Raw genomic sequence first — 22,302 nt, 5'->3', positions numbered from 1 at the left:
CTCTCCCCTCAAGCACTCTGAGATCACTTCTACCCCCACGGCCCTTCCCCATGTCCCACGGCTGCAGCTGCCAAACCTACTGGCCCCTCCGTCTTCTCCCGACTTGACTATCAGCAGCAAAGGCTCCCCTTTGAGTCAGCGTCCCCTAGGCTTAGGGACAAGTTCGCTCCTTCCTCAGTGGCTGTTCTTCTCAGTCTCCTGTGTTTGGTCCGTGTTAGAGTGCCGGGGGGTGTCACTCTGAGCCCTCACCTCTGACCAGCCATGAACGGTATCAGCTTCACTTCACAGACATGAAAAATGAAGCACCAGTGACGGTGCAGAGTTATTTCTGGGTTAATGTTTTAAGAGTTTTTTAAGATGTTTAAGAACCTCTCCAAGTTCTCAATTACCAGTTACTCATATGTTTGTACATGTGTTTGCACAACGGACTTCACCTCCACTATTTAGAGCTGCAACTAAGCCTTCAGCCTGTGTCTGACACTGACAGCATTGTCCTCTGCAAACAAAGAAAGATCAAATGCTTCACTAGAAGTAAATGAAAACGTAAACCAACACAGCGTCCAGAAGCTCTGCCCTTTCTGACCTAGAGCAGCGTTTTCTAGCTGAGGAGTCGTTAATGGGTCATGACATCAACTTCGTAGCCAAAGTCAGCTTTTTGTAAAATGATAGAACAAATGAAATAAAAGTTATCAGAATGTGTCATAAAAAGTAAGTCGAAAAAGGAAGTTTTGTTTTATGAACCTTTTCAATTATACTTATATGTATTCTAGGTCACTATGCCAGTGTTTCTTTTTCTGTATCATAGTTTAAAAAAAAAACAAACAAAAAAACCTGACCTGATGACTTACAGAATGTTTTAAATGCCAGGGATGTGTTAGGATAAAAAAAGAGTAATTTCTTATTTCAAAACTCCTTTTTAACTGGCAAACATTTTTGAGTTCCATTAAAACAAGTAGCTAAGTTCCTAAAATTTTTATTTTCTATGGCAATCTTGGGTTTCTACAATGGATCTTATGTCAAAAAGTAGATGAAACATAAGAATGACTCCTGGCTTATGTCAACTTTGACATCATAAATTATGCCTTAAAGAAAAAGGATCCTAGACCCACCTTCTCAGAGTCAAAACCAAAGCTGTTTTCCTTGGCTAGGTCGACTGCACAAATCACATATTCACTATTTACCGATACAACAAAATCAATCCTGAGACAGAATGTAACATTCAGAGGCTAAAAACATGTATTTAAAACTGCACAAAGCATTCCCCAATGCATGAGTTAATTTTTTTTTTTGGGGGGGGGCCACGCTGGCCAACTTCTTGGCTATTAAGTGTATGTTAAAAATCATTTTAGAGCTTGTATTTCTATTCCTGTATTTAAGAATCAAATCTCTCATCCGTACATGTGCACATCACTAACCAATCGGTCCCTGGTCTGTTTAATAAACATTACCGACTGCCCTCCCCGCCCCGGCACTTGGGCACGATGGCCACTCACCCACACACGTAAACATGACCGTCCTCCTGAAGAAGGACCCTTGCCACCTGCTCGCTGTGACGCTGGATGCTGTCTTGCACGTACTTTGCTGGGGCTTCTTCCTCCCCCACAGGAGCATCTCTTGAGAAGGAAACTTTCAAGTGAGTGAGAATTCCACACTTAAGGAAATGTCTGAGCTCCTCTCTGAAATACAATATTTAATAGGTCCCTGGAAGGTTTGTAATTTAAAGATGAAAAAGTATGAAATTAGAATTGCACGGCATGGCTGAGTCTTACAATGCTAGAATTGTGACGCACCTGAATAAATAATCCCTATCCTTATGTCTGCAGCCAAAAAACAACCACATTGCTCCAAAGTGTCCATCTGGGTGATGTTCTCGGAGTTTCTCTCTAAGTGAAAAAGAAAGTTGAAATGTTTGATATAAAGAATAGGTAAAAGCAATCTTTCTTTTTCCTTTTACCTCTCCAGATAGGTCTGTAAAATCCACCTTCGCAGTCACTCAAAGTCCATTTACTGAATTAACATTTTACTATCTGCAGGGAACCTGGGCCACTCCAGCAGACACTACAAAAAGTAAGCTTACCTATGAGCTGCAGACATCTATGAGCTTTATATGACATCTCTGTAGTGAGGATAATTCAAATTATCACATTGTGAAACCCAGACTAATTTCTACATTAAATATTCATAACAATTTTATGAATAAAAATTAACTCTCAATTAACATAATAGAAAAGCGGCACCGGGTTTGTTTGTTTTTTTTTAATAAATCCATTCATTTTCTTTATTTTTGGCTGCGTTGAGTCTGCACCGCTGCGCGCGGGCCCTCTCTAGTTGCAGAGAGGGGGGGCCACTCTTCGCCACGGTGCACGGGCCTCTCATTGCGGCGGCCTCTCCTGTTGCAGAGCATGCATGGGCTCTAGGTGCACGGGCCTCAGCAGTTGTGGTGCACGGGCTCTACAGCACAGGCTGAGCAGCCGTGGCGCACAGGCCCAGTTGCTCCACAGCACGTGGGATCCTCCCAGACCAGGGATCGAACCCGTGTCCCCTGCATTGGCAGGTGGACCCTCAACCACTGCGCCACCAGGGAAGTCCCGGCACCGGGTTTTAAAAGGTAGAATGGTCTGCTGTGAAATGTTTCAGAAATGATGGACACGCCCTACTTTTTTGATTTCTTAAGAAAAGAAAACAGCAAAAAGACTTTGTCCAAAGGATATTACTCCACTATCTGGGGAACACTATATAAGAATTGTTATTTCACAAACAGGGAGAGAAGCACAATTTTATTTATTTATTTTATAAAAAATAGTTCTGTTCTGATACAAAGATACATGTATTAATATCATTCTGTTGAAAATTACTGATGTTAAGGGTTTAACTTTGAAACTGTTGGTGTAACTGGATCTTTGTGACTACCAATTTTATCTAGCTAAGGAATAGATGGGACAGCTGCACATCACCACAGCATAAAGGTGTGCTTGAAATCTGTCCCCAAATACATGCACTACAAACTATGGTTCAGCAGGGGAAAAAGAAAAAGAATGTACTAGAGTAAAAATGGAAGTTCCAGTACAAAGCAAAATTTCTAGAAGATACATTACTTTTCCCATGGTGACAAATTATGCTATGCTATCACACATTTGATAATAATTTGTTTAAATTAAAAATTTTACAACCAAAGTCCAATATCCTAAAAACCACTGAAGAAACAAAAAAGCTCTCTATTACATACTTCCACTCAGGACCACATGGGACACATTTTCTCACCAGCCAAAGAAAACACATACCTATGTTGTAGGAAGCCAATGAAAGGTGCTATGCCGGTTCCTGGACCCACCATTATGATGGGGACTGAGGGGTCATTTGGTAAATGGAAAAAATTTGTTGCCCGAGGAGATATGGATATCTGAAATATTAAACCAATGCTTATAAGTTCGGAAAAAAACCAGACAAAGGCATATAACCAAGGTGATGCCTGCTAAAGAAATCAGAAAGTGCAACTTCCCCTCAAAGGAGAGTCATAAAATCAAACAGCAGCATTAAATCTTACTGAAAACACAAACACATCTGTCAGTGCAGAGAAATAAACAAGTCTGTCTTGCAAATTTTTCTTTTCTATTCAAATCAAAGGTATTTTAAAAATGACAGGCACGATATTTCTGAGGTAGAACACTGAATAAATAATAATTGAGTTCTTTTTCTAGGCCCAAGAAAAAGATCTGCTTCCCAGTAGGCAACCCATTATAGGTATCATGAAGAAATGCACAAAAAAATGAAGACATTATTCTTCATGTTAGGACATAAAGGGGCAATGAAGATTAACATCAAGATGGGGTGAAGGTTTTAAGTGAAAATTAGGCAAGTGAAAGAGAAATTAAGGGGCTGCCCCAAAGATACTAGAGCACTGCGCTACATTTGCTACTCTAGGTCCCATGTTACCTGTGTTTGTTGCAAAACTAGAATAAGTGATATATAGATAAACAAAATCTTCTTGCTACAATTTCAAAAGGGTTTTCTTCTAAATCATGTGCCAGGGATACTTAAAGGAATCAATTTGTAAATATATGCATCTTTCAGTTTCACTTTGCCATATGCTTTAGTTACACAGAGTGATACTAACAGTTAAGAATGACAGGAATCTTCCCTCCATTCCCTACTGGTATAACTGTATATATTTTAACCTTTAATTGTCTGAAGTTCATCAACGGGATGAACACAGTACTTTTTAAATGAAGAACTGGCAGAGCTGTATCAAATGATTGTTCTCATTTTGGAGTGAAACTGTAATTAATATTATATTAGCCTTATTCACTTGATTCATCCACTTCACAATTTTACTGAAGGTACTCAATATGACAAACACGAGGACAGAGAAATGAGCAAAACCACATCTGTCTTCATGGGACTTATATTCTAGTGGGTGGAAAAGACAATAAACAAACATATATTTATAGAATGACAGGTAATGATAAGTCCCAGGAAGCAAAATAAAACAGGATAGGATGGGTATGGCAGGAAACTGCTAAAGAGACCACACTTCCTATGTTCCAGGGACAGCAAAGAGACCAGAATACTAGTCAGCTCCTGCTGTAAATCTCCGATGGCTTACAACCCCAAACGCCTACTTCTGGCTCTGCTCAGTGGCTGCAGCTCTGCACCATCATCTCCTCCACTTGGATCCAAACCCAAGGAGCATCCCTGACCTGAATCATTCCGTCCGACGTCAGAGGGAAAGAGCAAGAGAGGCAAGCCACAGCATCCTATCAGGTTCAGAGCGCCTGCTGAGACATGGCATAATCCTGTCTGCTCACCTTTCACTGGCCAAGGCTGGTCACATGGCCAGGCTACACATGAATGGGAGGGCAAGTCTACTCTTCCTCCGGGGGCGGGGACATCTGTGAACAACAGTACTATCTACCATTCGGGGGAGGGCATGCGGCGGATGGATCCTGGATAAAATATGGTACTACACGGCACAATGAAATTTAAGTAGCTTTAAATTATATCCTTTCTATCTGTACCTCTAGTGCCTCAACATTGGGTAGTCAACAAAAATCTGTTAAAATGTGGAAAGAAGAAGAAAAGGGCAGGAGGGAGGAAAGAAAGAATATGTGAAAGGCACCCATGCTTGGTGTTTGTAATACAGCATCAATATACATATTTTTTTTGGCTTTCTGGAGATCATCTACTGTTTTTATGAGATCATGAAGTGACACAATACTTTCATGTCAGTACTACAATATTTCTTTACAAAAAAGAAGTTTCTCATGTTCTCAATATTTTGTTGATATGAGGGACACACGGTAAAGCACCTGTTCCAGGCAGCAGATTGGGAAAATACCAAGTTAAAGGGCAATTTTAAGCCCTAGTCTTCCCTTAAGCTCACTCAAGTATATATCAGAAGTCTTAATTCCCCCTAAGTGCTGTCAACTTTTTAACTTCAGTAACTTATAGCAATCAAACCAGTAATAAGATAACATTACAACTGACATGTTCATTCTTCAATACCATGGAGAAGACTTCATGATAAAGACTGAAATTTTTAAAAAATTTCAACCATCCTTGTGGGTGAGGAGGGAGAACGTAATTGCTCCCTATGCATACGGTCTCGAATGAGATTTTGCCAAGTGTGGATCAAAATATAAAAGAACACCACGGCTCCAACAAAAGGGGAAGAAACAGGGGCAGGGGAAAATCCTACTACCCAAAACTGAAGGACATAAAATTAATCTCTGGTTGTCAACTGCCATTTTAAGATGACTTCTTTGGAGCACAGGACACCGACTGAGCATAAATGAGGCTGTCCCTCATCACCAGCCTTCACTGTGGACTCGACTCCTGTGCCAACCTACCAAGAACATCAGCGCAAAAGTCTTCTCCTTCGTGAATGTGACAAGCAAGAAGCAGAGTGTATGTATTATATAAAATTCATGCTTTACACATTTAGGAAACACACGGACTACACTGAGTGAAGTAATGTTCTCCTGACTTTCCAAAAGAGATATTAAAATTCAAGTAGGGCATACATTTTCCTTTGAATAATTTGATGGGAATGGACCATGCAGGGGACCCTACACTGTTTTTTCTCATCGGGCAAAGAGCACACTTTTAATGATGCCAAAACTGCCCACTCCTAGTACCTCGGGCGCCAGGGCCTTCTCGCCGTCTGCCCGGGAGGCATGTGTGTTCGGCTGAAGAACCGATTCAACCAGCGCGGCCAGCCAGCCCGTGCACACGCCCTTCCGCAGAGCCACCGCCGTGGTGTCAGACCAAAACTCCACAATGTTAAAAATGAAATGAAGCTTCCCTGGGTGAAACAGGCTCGAGCTGCAGAGACACAGAGGTAAGTTTGTAAACTCCGCCTCAGGACTAACACATACAGGCCGAGCTAGGCCTTTTTTACTGCATGAGGGTATTTCCTAATGGGCTCTAAACCTACCTTCTTCCTCTTCAGAAAACAGTTCTGTTGCTTACTTCAAAGCGCCCCCCCGCCCCACCGGCCTAGTTTTGTGATATCATTCAGGAGAGTTTCTGGTTACCTGTTTGCCGCCAAGACTGAATGAGATTTATACCAGCTTTCCTCCCTCTTCCCTACGTCCACCCGGGGAAGGCGGCCGGGCACACCAGTAAAGGCCGCAGGTGGAGGACCTGCAGACTCGCTAAGTGGGGACATGGCTCTGGACCACGGGGGCCACTGAAGAGCCACACCCTATGAACTCCGAGAGGACACAGTCCAAGCCTGGTCTTCTTCACTCCTCAGCACGCCTGCTACTGTCTTGCACAAATCTGCTAAGTTTTCAGTAAATGGATTTGTAGCTACTAAGCATTTGGAAGTCAGAGTTTCATTACATTTTAGGAGAAAGAGGCTAAGTATTATGTTAATAAACGTCAGTACCTTGCACATGAATATGGTCTGGGTTGGAGCTTAGGAAGATGTTCTAGAAAAAAATTAAAATAAGCAATTATTAATTCATTCCTACTGAAAATAAATTATATGCATATATGTAAATTATATGTAAAGATCTGAATTTGATTCCTATTTTCTTATTTAGAATTTCAAAATAACTTGTTTTAATTTTAAATCATATTTTAGAGCACACATAAATTCACTGTGTCTAAGTAAAATATCACTAAATACTTTTTTCCAATTCTTAAAGACCAGACATACCACATTTCCTCAATCTGAACTCAGTATTTCTACTTAAAAGCTGTTTGTTTTTTTTTTTTAAACATCAAAGGGTAGTAAGAGTAGGGTCCATGAATGGGCCTCAGAGTCAAGGAACCAATTACATTGTTTTCTGGGGTGTGTCCAGAGTTTCCAGATTTGAAAAAAGATCATGACCCAAAAAAGATTAAGGACTATGGAAAATACTTAGGCTTGAAATATTTTTCCTTCATAATATTTATATGATAATAACAAAAATAGGAGTGTAATGGTGGACATTTTTCAATCAAGTTATCCAGAAACCTAGTGGTTTTAAGATACATAGGTACTCTTTTAAAAGGAGATTAATAAGTCAGTATTTGAATATCTAATTGTCCACTATTAAACCCTGATAATTTTTCGTGTTCAGTATGTTATATTTTTGATAGTTATTTAGCAAAAATTTAGAAAGACCTTTCTAAAATGTCTTACAGTTGTAGTATCAGGATAAAGTTTAATAGAGGGCTCACCTTAATACTTTAGTTATATTAAGTTTTCTTACAGAAATTAGAAAATAATTAAAACTTTTATGTCTCAATGCCTTTAGTTTTTTTACATAACTATATAATAAATGATACATATAAGCTTAAAAAGGTAACAGAAAACCTATAAAAAGAATTGGAACAATTCTTCCATGATTAACAGCTTTACAAGACTTCTTGTAACTTCCCTAATGGGTGTTCCGGTTGTTATCCCAAGCCCTCTATTAGCTCAAAAGCCTCAACTGAGGACGGTAAGAGTGTTCATTCAAGCAGGGAAGCAGGGAGAGCAGCCTCACCCCTCTGAGGAGGAGGAAAGAGAACACTAAGAAATAAAAAGGGAAAGAGGGCAGGGCCTGACTTGTAAAGCAGGGCGTCCTTAACCGTACTCGGCATCAAAAGGGACCTTGGGTAAAAAGTACATGTTTTCCCGTCACTAAACACAAATGCAAATTTTGAACATTTTACTATTTATCACCAAGGAAAACCGAGAGGAGACGACAAAGTTACAAGCGTAGGAAAGTAACAAAGGTTTTAAAGTCCTGTAAGGTTCTGACAGTCACTGCCCCTAGCAAGCGCCTCCAGTCCCTGCGGCCAGCTCCTCAGGGAAGATCTTCAACTCTCTTCTGCTGGAGTATGAGGACCAGAAGACACAATCTGGGCAAAAACCCAGCATGTGATCTTTTCACATCTGGATGTTCTGTCTCCCCCGGGGCACCGTGAGTGAGGCCACTTGTTTGTACTGGTGGACTTGCCCAGGTGGGAACATTTCTGTACTCTGCACACAGAGGGCACGCTTCATCAAACTCCATCAATTAGCACTATCTTTGAAAAAGGTCCTTTCCTTGGAAACCTCATTTTTAGATAAAATTTGGCTACGAGCTTTCTGAAAAACAGAGTAGAGGCCAAAGGCTGAGCAAAAAAAAGAGAATTAAGGCTGGCTATATTGAGAGCAAATGACAGTGGCAATGGTAGGAAAGAAAAATTAAAAAATAAAAATTTAAGCTTGGAAGAGAGATTCTTTGACTTCCAGAAGGCAGTTCAGCGGTCCAGGCAGCGGGAAGAGCAGCCGTAAGACGCTTACTTACTGATCACGGTGATCAAGACGCACTCCCACGGGCCTGCAGAGAACTCAAACGTGCTGCTACCACGGAGAGGCTGCCCCTCGGGGCTGGGGCGACTGTGACAGCGACCACTCACCAAGCAGGAGGCCGAGCGGAGGCTGGCAGGACGGAAAGGCCAGCAGGAGGTCTAGGAGGCAGGCACGGGAGTCTCTGACGAAGCGGTTGTAGTCGGCCGCCCCCTGCCTGCTGCACAGCTCCTGCAGCCGTCGCTTCTCCGCGCCGTCGCCAGTGTGGTCCACGAGGGCTCGCAAGAACGCCTGTGGCCAAGGAAGCCGACTTAAATCACCACGCGCTCTGTGGTCACAGCCGTGAGAACGCGGGGTGAGTCCCCACCTGGGGGTGTGCCCAGTTATCCAAGAGAAAGTGAGTGTGGTCACTAGGAGCGTGGGCACTAGGAGCGTGGTCACTAGGAGCGTGGGCAGGACAAGAGCATTGCATTTGTTATTCGTTTTAATGGCAGCCTGTTAGGCAAACCCCACTTTTATGTTCCATTTTTGGTCACCTTCCCTATATCTTAAACCAACCCAATCTCAAATTACATGGCAGGTATATGTGAGTAATCAGGAAGTCTCACAACTTAACGTTTTTATCTCGGGACACAGTACCTGTTCTTGCCTTAGCTGATGATTACAACCCAGATTTCTACATTTACTTGACCACTGTTATGACAGGCACTGGGCAGGTAAAGCACTGGGCAAAGAGGACACCTAACTTGCCCAAAAGGCTTCATAGGCGAGTGAGAGTAACAGAGGTCAAGAAGTAGCCAGTGTGCGACAGGCCGCCTATCCACCAGGGCACACGGACGTTCAGGGCTTCTGAGGCCAGAGGCTCCCCAGAAGGAAGGCTTGAGCCGAAAGCTGGCTGCACGGAAGAAAGGAGGTGACGGGCAGCCAAAGAGATGGCAGAGCCACAGGAGGGCACGGGAGGCAGGCAAAAGCATGGCTCTTGGGGAGCACGTGTGCTTCAACACAAATGCCAGGAAATGCGGACACGGGCAGAGGCTGACAAACAGTGAGGGCCCGAACCTCCAGACCCCTGCACGGGGACTCTGAGTCACCTCGGATCCATCGTGGAAAGGGGAGGAGAACATAAATAAAGCAAAACAAGGAAGTCCCGGATCCCTAGTCTCAAAGACGGAACCAAGTCCAAACTCTTGGGCAAAAGACCAAACTTGCTAATGACAACTTTTGGTTATAATGCAATTCCAAGCACATCCATCATGGGACATATAAAGCTCTCATTACTCACGGGAAGCAAAGAACTTCGGCAAGTCATCTGCATCAACGCTACCTGAAACGCGAGTGGGCACCACTACTTTTTTTTTTTTTTTTTAATGTAAGGGAACTTTTTATAGCTACTTTATTTATTTATTTATTTATTTTTGGCTGTGTTGGGTCTTCGGTTCGTGCGAGGGCTTTCTCCGGTTACGGCAAGTGGGGGCCACTCTTCATCGCGGTGCGGGGACCGCTCTTCATCGCGGTGCGCGGGCCTTTCACCATCGCGGCCCCTCCCGTTGCGGGGCACAGGCTCCAGAAGCGCAGGCTCAGCAGCTGTGGCTCACGGGCCTAGTTGCTCCGTGGCATGTGGGATCTTCCCAGACCAGGGCCAGAACCCGTGTCCCCTGCATTAGCAGGCAGATTCTCAACCACTGCGCCACCAGGGAAGCCCGGCACCACTACTTTTTATTCCATGGCTCCCACATCCCGGAGGGCTGGATGCCCTTAACAGGGAAAATGAGATCCATGTTCCTGTGAGGGTCACGGGTTTCCACTGGCCCAGCCAAGAAGCCCTGCTTAAACTATCCAGATACCAACAAATTACATGGATTCTTCAAAGTGCCGGACACAGAACAAGCACCTGGGAAACGTCGTGGCATAAAGCCCCAGGTCTCTGCATGGATCTCTGGTAAGACAGGAGTTTACCAAGAACACGTCACACCACACTTTCTCAAGTCAATAAAATTCCCTAAATTACAGGCTATAACAGTAGCAATTGTAAATCCTTCACTTTACAATTACAGAAACTTCAAGGTACTAAAATAGGAAGTACAGCACTGTGCAGAGAACTGACAAATGTTACTAAAACTTAAATTATAAATATTTTTAACATAGTAATTCTACTCCAAGGAATTTATTTATTTTATTATTATTTTTTTTTTGGTAGGAATTTATTTTTTAAAAAACCTTCAGGGGGCTTCCCTGGTGGTCCAGTGGGTAAGACTCCGCCCTCCCATTGCAGGGGGCCCAGGGTTTGAACCCTGGTCGGGGAACTAAGAAGTCCTCATGCATGCCGCAACTAAGAATTCACATGCTGCAACTAAGACCCGGCGGAGCCTAAATAAATAAATAAAAATAAATCTAAAAAAAAAAGTTTTTTTAAAATTTTTTTAATAAAAATAAAAAAGACTTCAGGTACTTCCCTGGCAGTCCAGTGGTTAAGACTCTACGCCTCCAATGCAGGGAGCATGGGTTCAATCCCTGGTCGGGGAACTAAGATCCCACACGCCGCCCAGTGCAACCAAAAAATAAATAAATAAATAAAAATAAAAACATAAAAAAGACTTCAAACAAGTGTGCAAAGATGAATTAGAATGTTCACCTATGTAGGTTTTTTAAATAGTGGAAAACGAAACCACCAACTGTCCATAATCAAATCAACAATTGTTGTTTTCTTAAAAAAAATTTTTTTTAATTTATTTATTTTTGGCTGCACTGGGTCTTCGTTGCTGTGTGCAGGCTTCCTCTAGTTGCAGCGAGCAGGGGCTACTCTTCGTTGTGGTGAGCGGGCTTCTCATTGCAGTGGCTTCTCTTGTTGCAGAGCATGGGCTATAGGTGCGAGGGCTTCAGCGGATGTGGCACATGGGGTCAGTAGTTGTGGCTTGCAGGCTCTAGAGCACAGGCTCAGTAGTTGTGGCGCACGGGCTTAGTTGCTCTGTGGCATGTGGGATTTTCCTGGACCAGGGATCGAACCCGTGTCCCCTGCATTGGCAGGCGGATTCTTAACCACTGCGCCACCAGGGAAGTCCTCAAATCAACAACTGTGTTGCACCCATAGCATCTTTTAAAAGTATCTTCAGTACCTTTCCACGCTGGCATATCCAAACTCATTTCCTTTTAAGTAAAAAAAGGCATGTTGCAGAACAGCACATATACTACATGACCTCATTTTTCTTTAGCAAAACAAAATCCAAGTGTTAATTGCAGGGGTTTGATTATGAAGGACTTTTGCTTCCTGCGTTACTTACTTTTGTGTCCAGACTTTTTATACGCATATTACTTTTGCAGTAAGGAAAGATATATTTTTAAATATGTACTTCATGAAATTTTCAGAAACGGTAGAGTTAAACTAAAATTGTGAAACTATTTAATCAAGAAGTTCTCATCACAGTGAATTGTAGATTTACTCAAATTATATCTAGGACTAAGCCTCTCCATAAAGTAGTTCACTTCCCAAAGACTACAAATGCAGTAAACACAATAATAAAATAGAGAATAAACACTGCACTGCACTGCGGACAGGGTAGCCAAATAATAGTACTATTTATGCTCATTGGAAATACAAGTTTGGTAAAGCACAGCTTGGAAAGTTTACCCATGAATATCCACTTCAGTAACATGGTTGTAACAAAATCAGTAGTTCCCAGCATAACACTGACATCCAGTGGATCTTTCTGTCTCCAAATTCATCTAAACATCAATATAACCTACCAAAACCCTTCAGTGTTCCCTGAAGAATTCTAACATAATAAATAAGTACAGGTTTTTACACAAAAGGGGTCTTCACAACATTAAACAGGTGGCAAGCAGTGGAAAGGCCCTACACCCCAAGCTTCCTGCCACCAATTAGAGAGAAAAAGTGTCCACGTACAGCTGGAAAACACATGCTACCTAGGGCCACTTTCATCACTAGTTACCGTGCTACATCAAGTTAATGTCTAGAAAAATAAGATTAAGAAAAAGCCCTACCTTAAAAATCTCATTTCAGTAGAAAACAAAAAATTTCAGTATAAGCACAACATAAAAATATTTGCCCATGACAATTACAAAGACACTGCACACCTTGGGAACTATTTTGAACACATGCTGTGAAGACCATATTTCTAAGCCTTCAAAGGGCAAATACCAGATTTAATAAACCGTACAAAGAGGTGAGCATATTTTTAAATAGTCACCCAAAGAAGAAAGAAAAATACCTTCTTAGGAAGTGCTCGTATTTCAAGGCACCAGGTAAGGAGGAAGTGGAGAGAACACTTCTCGGGTACATGCTGGGGCAAGGCTGCTCCTTTTCAGGCAGACGGGAAAGAGCCAATGAAACAGAAAACAGAGAAGACAATGTGTTCCATCCATAAAAACACTAACAGCTGTAACATTTTACATTATAGTGCTGTCAAAGTACTTGTGGCAATATGGCTTGTGGCAATGTTTATTCAGTCAAAAAATTTCCTCAAAAGGAATAGAGAAGAAAAAACCTACTTTACAAAAACAAGGGTTATAAATTTAACAGCATTATTGTACCAGCCATACCTACCAAATCTAGGTACACCGAACAAAAGAAAGGGAAATTATCCAAAACCAGTGAACAAAAGAAAGGAACAAAAAGCCAAAAGATGGCAGTGGTCCAATAACACTGCCTATCATCCTCAAAAAGAGTTTCAGAACTGACTGAATTCCAGTTCAAGATTCTAAGCAAATAACTAAAAAATAACTTCCTTTAATTATGGAGCAAGCAATTATTTTCATATATTAAATCAGCAAAAACAAATATGCTACGAGAAACAAACATTAAAAAAAAAAAAAATTTTTTTTTTTTTTTTTTGGCCACGCCATGTGGCTTGCAGGATGTTCCCCCGACCAGGGATTAAACTTGGGCCCCGGCAGTGAAAGCCTGGAGTCCTAACCACTAGGCCACCAGGGAACTCCCAACAAAAAACTTTTTAAAAAGATTCATATAATACAGTTTTTTTTGCCTGACAATTTTAATATGCTAACCTAGAAACAAAATAATGCTGATTGCAAAAAACAGCCTAACAAATCAGCCCAACTAACCAACCTGCTTCTCCAAAACCAGTTACATTCATTTTTTTAAGCATTCCCCAGTTTGCTGCAAGCTTGCCGATTTCCAGAGTTTTGAAAAAGCTGATTCTTCAACTTCACTTTTAATGTCCATAAGCATCCAATAAGCATAAACTCTATTAGCATCTCATTCAGTGTAACTGACTCATTCAGGGCACCTGACGTGAAAGCTAAAAACCCCCAAGACCAGCAAGTGGCTGTGTTCCGCCTGCTGATCCCTGGCCGACCCCCGGGCACCTGTGCAGACTTGCCCTGGTCACCTCCAATCCCCTGGCCCAGTGACATCCTGGGAAATAAGAGATCAGGGCTGTACCTTTCTTCTTCGTGTCTGCCTTAATGTTCAAGATGACACAATGTTCTCTCCTGTCTGTGAGCTGCAGTCTTTGGAGTAGGTGCTGTACCTCAGAGTCACTGTTGGGACAGATCACGTTAAAGGCATCTCCAGGCTGGTAGGAAAAATCTGTTTTCTAGAGAAGAACCAACATGAAATACAAAAAATTCCACATGAGTTAAAGAGTTTTCATTGTGGGATAACAGAGTTTTAAATATATGACCATTTGAATAAATGAATTAGTTTATTGCAATTAGAATTATTTTGTTTCTAACAAATAAGCCCAAGTAACCAAACAAACATACTTTTATTAGGAGTTATTTTTAAAAAGAAGTTCTGTAGTTATCCAATGTTTTTCTTTATATTGAGTATTCATAGACTAGAAATTAAGACCTTCTGCCTCTTCTAAAAATTAAGGTGCTCTGGTAAGTAGTGTTTCAATAATCCATGTAAAAATCCTCTCATGAAAACATACACACACACACATTAGGAGCAAAAGAAACTACTTAAGGCCGTCTGCACTGGTTTTCAATTTCCTTTCTTTACTCCTTTCCTTTGGGGAGGAACAGGGGTCGGGGAGAGCAATTTCTTTTTCCTTAGTGACACACGACGTCAAACCACCTGGCTCGGTACTGGCCGTGCACAGACCCGGGCTCCAGGTGGGGCCACCTCCCACAGCAGGTCTACTTAGGGCGGTGTGGGGCGTGGAGCGCTCTGGAGAGGGCCCTCTGGCCACACATGCTCACACCTCTAGCCTGGGAGGGACACAGGCTGTCCCCACCAGGCGGCCAAACCTCTCCTCCTTGTGACAAAAGTACAGAACAAGAGTGAAATGGTTTGGTGTACATAGGATATTTAGCAATATGGATTAGAATGTTCAAAGGAAAATGGAACTGCTCAATACTACGTAAGCAAACCATCTAGTTCTGACGCCTGTCACATTTCTTTCTTTCTATGAGAAACTCAATTAAACCCACATCGACGGCCTTGGCGCACCCTCTTCTGAGAGCCCAGCCCGCGGAACCTCGCAGGGCCCTCGTCAAGGGTTGAGCCACGTGGCTGTGAGGACGTACAACCACAGCTTCTTAACCTGAGGCCAATGAGCAGCGGCTGGGGAGGCCTCATGGATGGGGTTGAGAGAGGGAGCACATAAACGCCCGAAAACTGTGTGCAAAGTGTTTATATACAATCATTCTTCTGGAGAGGGGGCCCATGATTTCTTCCAGATCTTCAAAGGAACAAGGACCACCACTCTGCGAAGTGCATGTCACACGACTGTCTAGTCTGGCTCTACTTCCACTAGCCGCTGACCTCAGGTAGGCAGCTTCCTTCCCAGGGGCTCTTATGCGGAAATACTGCTCTGATTCCACTATTCTCTGGCGGCTTAATGAGTAAGGCAGCAACACTTTGCTCTCAAGTAGAATCACCTCCACTCACTCATTTTAGCCCCTCCTTGAAGTGAAAGGAAAAGGTATGAGGTGGAGAGAAAAAACGATGGGTCAAGAATAAAAAGGCCGCTGTCCAGCCGCAGGCCTCACTCTTCCTGAGTGTGTAGACGAGGACACAGCACAAGTCTCTGCACTTGCTGACAACATCCCTGTGCTCAGAAACACATTCTGTAACTTACTGAAATGTCCAGTTCTATCAGAAGAGTGGTTTTTATGGCATCATTCATAGTCAGTTGAACTGCCTTTGAAATGGGAACGTGAAAAACTGGATCCACTGAGGTCACAGGTGCTTGGCTTTCCTCCTTGAGAAACAAATGGGATAAAATATTACTAAATGCAGTTTTCAATTACACTTACCACTGCTTCACTTAGTGACAAGGTGAGAGCTACAGGCTCTTTTAAAATGTCCTGCTATTTAAGTATTCTTCTCTAAGGTAAATGGCTACAGACATACGCCTCTCAGTCTTTCAGAAGAGAAGCTCATCTACACCTTAAACTTGTCTATTAGACTTTAGAATTTCTGAGATATACGGAAAATATCAGATACTACCATTTTTCATGTAAAGGTCTAACAGTCTTCCTAATGAACTATGCAAGAAGAAATAGCATGCATGCATGCATATTTCAGAAAGAGATTCTGAAGGAAATGACAGATGTTTGAGGTTGGAAGCTGTCTGCACAGATGGTCACAGGAACCCTCAGAGTGGTGGGCTGGTGCTGCCTAAAAGAGCTTTCTCAACAATGGGAATGTTCCATTTCACTGGCCGATACGGAAGTCACTAGCCACGTGTGCCCACTGAGCACTTGGAAACATGCTTGTGTGACTAAGGAACGGAATTCTTGATTTTCATTAATTTAAATTTAAGTAGCCACACGTGGGAAAATATTAAGAAACCCAAATCTTTGTACAACCCCCTCCTTTCATAACTTGATGTTCCTAAGTTCTATTAAAAATAGAAACTTACATCCTAGAAAGTGCTAGGCAATTAATTTTGGATAAGTAGGTGCATGGGAAAGCTAGAAGGAGGGTCAGGGCTGAGAGCCTGGGAGTGGAAGGAAGCAGGGCACGGCCCCCAGCAAGGCTGCTGGGAGTGCCCACAGGTGGCCCTCAGCCAGCTCACAGTTGCCTCGGAGGATCACCTGAGCACTCTCAGGTCCCACCTGCTTCCAGAGGCAGCCCATATCCAGTGACGAATCAATGACTCTAAAGGCCCAGCCCCTCTGCACAACTCAGGACAACTCTGAAGGGCCATCCCGGCTCCAGCCAACCCCGTGAGCACAGCTGGGGCCTCTGCCGAGACTGCATCCCGGCTCAGCTTCTCCCAGCGCCCAATCCTGCTTCTGGCCCCTCACATCCCAGGGTGACGAGGACACCCTAAAAAACCACCTCAGAGCGATCCCCAGGAACCCAGCCTGGGACAGCCAGCGCCCGAGTAAACCAAGAAAGTTGCTAAAATGGGAGTGTGGAGCTGGACTGCTGGCTGGCCATAAGGACAGCACATGGCGGCAGTGCAACAGCTACGTGGGATGGGCACCCCCGGAAGGGAATGCACTAGCTGCTGTGGGGACACGTGCTTGGCAACTATGAGGAAGCAGTGCTGATTTAGCCGGTGGAATTAAACCGGAAAAAGTGCAGAAAGCCGAGAATAATTAATCAACAATTAAATTCTAAGTGTGAAAGCCAGAGGACAAAGCTCAAGCGCTTATCTCCTGCAGCCTGAGGGCAGAGAAAGCCAAGGACTGACTCAGGCAGGAAAAGAGTGGGAGAGGGACATCTGGGTGAATAGCTTGAATCCCTAGATCCCTTGAGCCCTTTGAGCCTGCAGAAGTGGCCACTCCTGCCTATTAAAGGCAAGAACTCCCTTCTCGAATTAAGACAATGCAGGGACTCTACCCGTACACCCCGTCTCTCCTCCTGGCTGCTGGACCAGTAACTACAGTTAGGTAGCAACAAACCTGGCTGCTTGTGTGTTGCACCAGCTCCAAAGAAAGTGCAGGACAGCAACATACACCAATAGAATATGTGCACACAAGATAGAACATTGAGGTCCTGGGTCAGGCAGGGTAGAACATAAATGTGGATAAAGGATTTTTTCTAGCTGGGACACTCTCCTAGGATACGGGCTTTACACACCCTGGCACGAGCCCCCAGAGATGATGTGAACATGCTGACAGCAGGGCTACGAGAGCAAAGAAAAAGCAAGGGCCTGTACTAAGTGGGGCAGAAATGCCAAGACCAGGGCCAGCATCTGAAGACAGGATTAAAAGCTCAGAGAAGAGGGCCTACTAGAGTGGATAAAACGATGTAAAGCCAAACCCCACCAGATGACGATGTGTCCTGAAGCACCCAGAGAACACGGCGCTGCCAAGGCCACCAGGACTGTGCTGGTGAGAGGGGCACCAGCACCAGTGACTTCAAGGCTGGCCTCCCCTGCTGACCGGAGCTCACAGACTGGGCTCACAGCAGCAGGAAAACCAGGATTCCGCCCCCCGACCCACAAGGAACAGAGGGAGGCGGGAGCACTTAGCCAGGAAAGCCGGGCGGCACAATTATCACGGTGAGTAGGAAAGCTGGGGGTTGCCAGGGGGCCTGACTCTCAGAATTAGCGGAAATGACTGAAAACATGGCTCCTGGAGGGTCAGCCAACAAGGGCAGTGGACCAATCCTGACAAGGAGAAGAAATGAAGGAGTCACGAGCAGGAAGCTGCTCCTCGTTCAAGACCCCTTGTCCAGGTCCGGACCTGCGCCAGCTGTGAGACCCGGAGCCCTCTGAGTGCAGAAGCAGGCAGGCTCCCAGGAGGGACTCCGCACGGCACGGAAACTGCAGCCGGTAACGCCTGCCCCAAGGGGGAAACGTGCACTGGGCCAAGGGGAATGTCCCAGTACTTCAGGGACTGCTGGACGACGGTCCAAGTTGATGCCGTTACCCCAAGTGTCATCACGGCCCAGTAAGAGTGAGGTCTACGAGGCCAGGCAGTAAATGGAGTCCTGGCCCAAGCCCGGCTCAGTGGGTCCACGGGTCACTTGGCAGTGAGCATAACCCCACACTGGACCCCTGGCCCGTGGGCTAAGAGCTGTCACAGTGGGGAAGGCCAAGACGAGGCCTCTGAATTTGACACCAGCCTCTCTCCTCATCAAGGTATAGAATTAAAAACAATATAGCATCCTAGGAGGAAAGGCAGATAGCAATATAATCCTTAAAAATCTAAAGGACACAGGAGGGTGTCCATCATAGCTCCATGGAATTCACCAGCCTGGCCCCTGCAAAAACCAGACGGATCCTGGGGGATGACAATGAATGCCAGAAACTCAAACAAGCAGTAGCTCCAACAGCGGATGGTTGGTTTTCTTTGACAGAGCAGTTAACACGGCCTCAGGCACGTGGCATGTGGACAAAGGTTTAGCCAAGGTGCTCTTTTCCATTTCTATCCATAAAGAGGAGCAGACATGTTCACTTTCACTTGAACATTTACAATACTGCCCCAAGACCATGACATCGTTCCTGCTTGCTGGTACAAGACAGGGCGAATAAATGCGGAACATCCGGACGCTCAGCAAAACATCACCCTAGTCCACAGTATCAACACCATTATGCTAACCAGATGATGCTGAAGTCTTCTGTGCCGTATGGAGATTGAGGGCCTGTGGTGTAAGTACAGTTTTTAGGATTCCAATGTTTGGTGCGTGTCAGGACATCCCCTCCCAAGTAAAGGATATACTATCTCATCTTGCACTTCACTTCACCGAGAGAGATGCATTACACCTGGCAGGCCTCTCTTCAGGCTCTGGGATGCTGAACTACCGCTCCAACCCAAACACCAGGTGACACAAAAGTGGCCAGCTCTGAGGGGGCCTGGAGCAGGAAGGAGCTCTGCAGCAGGACCCCGTGACACGCTCACCGGAGGCCATGCTGCTTGTACTACACAGTCCAGGAGATCCCACGGCGTTAGAGGCAGAAGGGGTGGGGAGACGACGGTGTGGCGTGAGTGGGTCCAGCTCAAGGCTTTCTTATGGCTGCACTGAAGCTCAGCTTCCCACTCAGCCCAATCCTGCTTCCACCCTCCCCTCCCCCACCCACCCTGCCCCCAAGGTGATTATCCCAAGAGGATGCCCTAAAAAAGGAAACTTTTTTCCCCAACCCCTTACCCTCTAGGTATATCCTTTGAACAGATTTACGCAAGTTTCCCTTAAATAGTTGAGATTTTTAAAAATCTTTTAACCACATTACCAACCAAGCCTACTTAATGATACCTACCATTAAAGAAACTCTCAGCAGATCCTCAGTGAAGTGCCTTGTCAGATCAGTCAGCGCTCACCGCCTCTGCCACATGCACCCATCCTTGCAGCGAGCACACGGGGGCTGGCTCTCCACACGCCCACGCACCCTGCTCCCACCAGCCCGGCATGTTCACTAGAGCCACCTATGCCTGGTCCCAGCCCTGACTACAATGTACTTACTGTGATTACCCCACTTAATAAATAATGAAGTATGAGTGCAAAGGCAATAACCCATGGCTGGTCATATAAAACCATACCTGTTTATCTGAATGCATTAGAAAAACACTATAAAAATATGATGCTAAAAACACTAATATCATCTCAGATATATGCAAACAGTTCTAGTAAACTAGAAAGCTGTACTTATATTGTTTCTAAAATGTCTAAATGGTTCATCATTTAATAAAAAGAAACAAAGAAACAAGAAAACATGATGGCTGTACTAAAGGTGTGGTTTATGCAAGAAAGCCCCTGTGGGACTCCAATCAGCCACTCTAAAAAAGAGGGCTTGGCTCCGCATTACGAGATTGGCTGCACTGGAAATTTATTCCAAGCATGCTGGAAGAAATTTCAGGGTACCATATACTGGCAATCATGGGGTAATATTAGCTATTATTCAACTTGATGCTCAAAAATTTAAAGACCACTTTAAAGTCATTTATTTATTGACAGGAAAAATACTCTAGGCAAACAGCAAAAGACTTAATATAGACAAAAATATATGTGTAAGATATTATCAAGAAAAAGAAAAACCCACAAAGTGGAGTAACCCAGAATACCAAAAATCCATACTGGGAAAAGATTTTCCTATAAATGAGTCCTCTGAGTTTAGCTGCTGAGATAATTTCCTGACTGCCCACAACAACTTGCCCTCATCTGGCTGACATATAAAGTGAGAAACCAAGAAGTTAATTCTCCAAAATAATGGAGAAACTGAGCTGTTAACCATTCCCTTCTTCAAAGAATAACAACACAAGCAGGTGTGCAACGCGTGGAGGTAGCACCTCTCCAGTGACTACTCAGTTCCGCCACTGCAGTGCTGACGCAGCCACAGGCACCGCGTGAATGGATGGCCATGGCTGGGTTCCAGTAAAACTTTATTTACAAAAGAGAGGTGGGAGACCACACTCTCCCTGCACGCCACAGTCTGCTGGCCTCCATCATAATGTAATTTAAAAAACACCACCACCACCACCACCCACGGCACATAAAGTAAAACTGCTTACCTGGCCAAAGGACTCCTCCAGATGCACCTGTAAATATTCTGGTGGTAAAGCGGGGATATTCAGAGAGGCCTGTGAAAGCGGGGGTATTGAACGGATAAGCGAGGGCTCAAAGTCTGCAATCAATGTATTCGATTGACCTCTGTTCACAGCATTTTGCTCTAAAACTTCAGCATCCTTTCGTCTGGAACCATCTAATCTCAGAAGTCCAACCTGTGATTCAATGTGTAATAATTCCGGTGTCACGGGGTCTGTCCTCCGGGAGGCATTAGATGCCATTGTGAGAGTTCCATTCATCTCCTCTTTTCCTCTACTCAACAGAAAATGCTTCGCCAGGGCAGCCCAGAGTCCGTTAATCCATGGCTCAACCACAAGTTCTAAACTGGATTGTTGTAATAAAAAAGGAAAAAAGAAACAAATGCCTAAGTTCTCCATTTAAATACATAACAATTGGATAATGGCAGAATCTGTCCATTTGACAGAATGCTGTGCAACTGTCAAAAACACTAAATATGGAGGCTATTCAGAATACAAAAAATACTTATGAATGATTAAGCTAAAAAGCAGAACATTATTGTGTTCATTAGCGCTGCGCTATAAAAAATTCAGAGAGCAAAAATGAAGATAATTTAGTAAAAGGTAATAGGAGTGTGATTCCTCTTAACTTCCTAAAACAGAGCTGGTAATTTAAGAAGCTGTAATTTTAAAGAGGCATGCTAAATTCTGATGAGGCTAACAGTACTTACCCAAAATCCAAGTCTACTCTAATATCACAAATGATAATTACATCAATCGAATGCACCATCTTTTTTTTTTTTTTTTGCCTAGCTAATTTACTGATCTTTGTTTCCCACAGATTAAAATATCACCAAGAAACCACTCCAGATTTACGCTCTTTTGACTAATAATTCAAACCTTCGATCAGTTCTGAGCAATTATGCTGGTAAAATTTCCAGGCAGGCTGACCACAGGGGAAAAAAGCAAGCATCCTTTAGGAGAGCTGAATTAATCATAAATACAGGGGACTTCCCTGGTGGTGCAGTTGTTAAGAATCGCCTGCCAATGCAGGAGACACGGGTTCAAGCCCTGGTCTGGGAAGACCCCACATACTGTGGAGCAACTAAGTCCGTGAGCCACAACTACTGAGC

At 43.9% G+C, this 22,302-nt stretch overlaps 1 protein-coding gene across 2 annotated transcripts in view; it reads right to left on the bottom strand.

The window, feature by feature from the left end:
- Window positions 1-22,302, bottom strand: part of MTRR (5-methyltetrahydrofolate-homocysteine methyltransferase reductase) — a 36,841-nt gene that overhangs the window by 2,704 nt on the left and 11,835 nt on the right. For both annotated transcript variants that reach the window (XM_007191633.2, XM_007191635.2), the window contains 10 exons: window positions 21,158-21,536; window positions 15,832-15,954; window positions 14,187-14,340; window positions 12,994-13,082; window positions 8,878-9,058; window positions 6,890-6,932; window positions 6,135-6,321; window positions 3,282-3,400; window positions 1,791-1,883; window positions 1,494-1,676 (listed from right to left, as the gene is read on the bottom strand). In XM_007191633.2, the coding sequence (XP_007191695.1) occupies window positions 1,494-1,676; window positions 1,791-1,883; window positions 3,282-3,400; window positions 6,135-6,321; window positions 6,890-6,932; window positions 8,878-9,058; window positions 12,994-13,082; window positions 14,187-14,340; window positions 15,832-15,954; window positions 21,158-21,536 (1,551 nt within the window). The remainder of the gene's footprint in view (window positions 1-1,493; window positions 1,677-1,790; window positions 1,884-3,281; window positions 3,401-6,134; window positions 6,322-6,889; window positions 6,933-8,877; window positions 9,059-12,993; window positions 13,083-14,186; window positions 14,341-15,831; window positions 15,955-21,157; window positions 21,537-22,302) is intronic.

The sequence above is a fragment of the Balaenoptera acutorostrata genome, chromosome 2, assembly GCF_949987535.1.
Source record: "Balaenoptera acutorostrata chromosome 2, mBalAcu1.1, whole genome shotgun sequence".
In the NCBI taxonomy this organism is placed as follows: domain Eukaryota; kingdom Metazoa; phylum Chordata; class Mammalia; order Artiodactyla; family Balaenopteridae; genus Balaenoptera; species Balaenoptera acutorostrata.
Note: the sequence above shows the minus strand (reverse complement) of the source record. Positions and strands in the feature narration are given on the sequence as shown.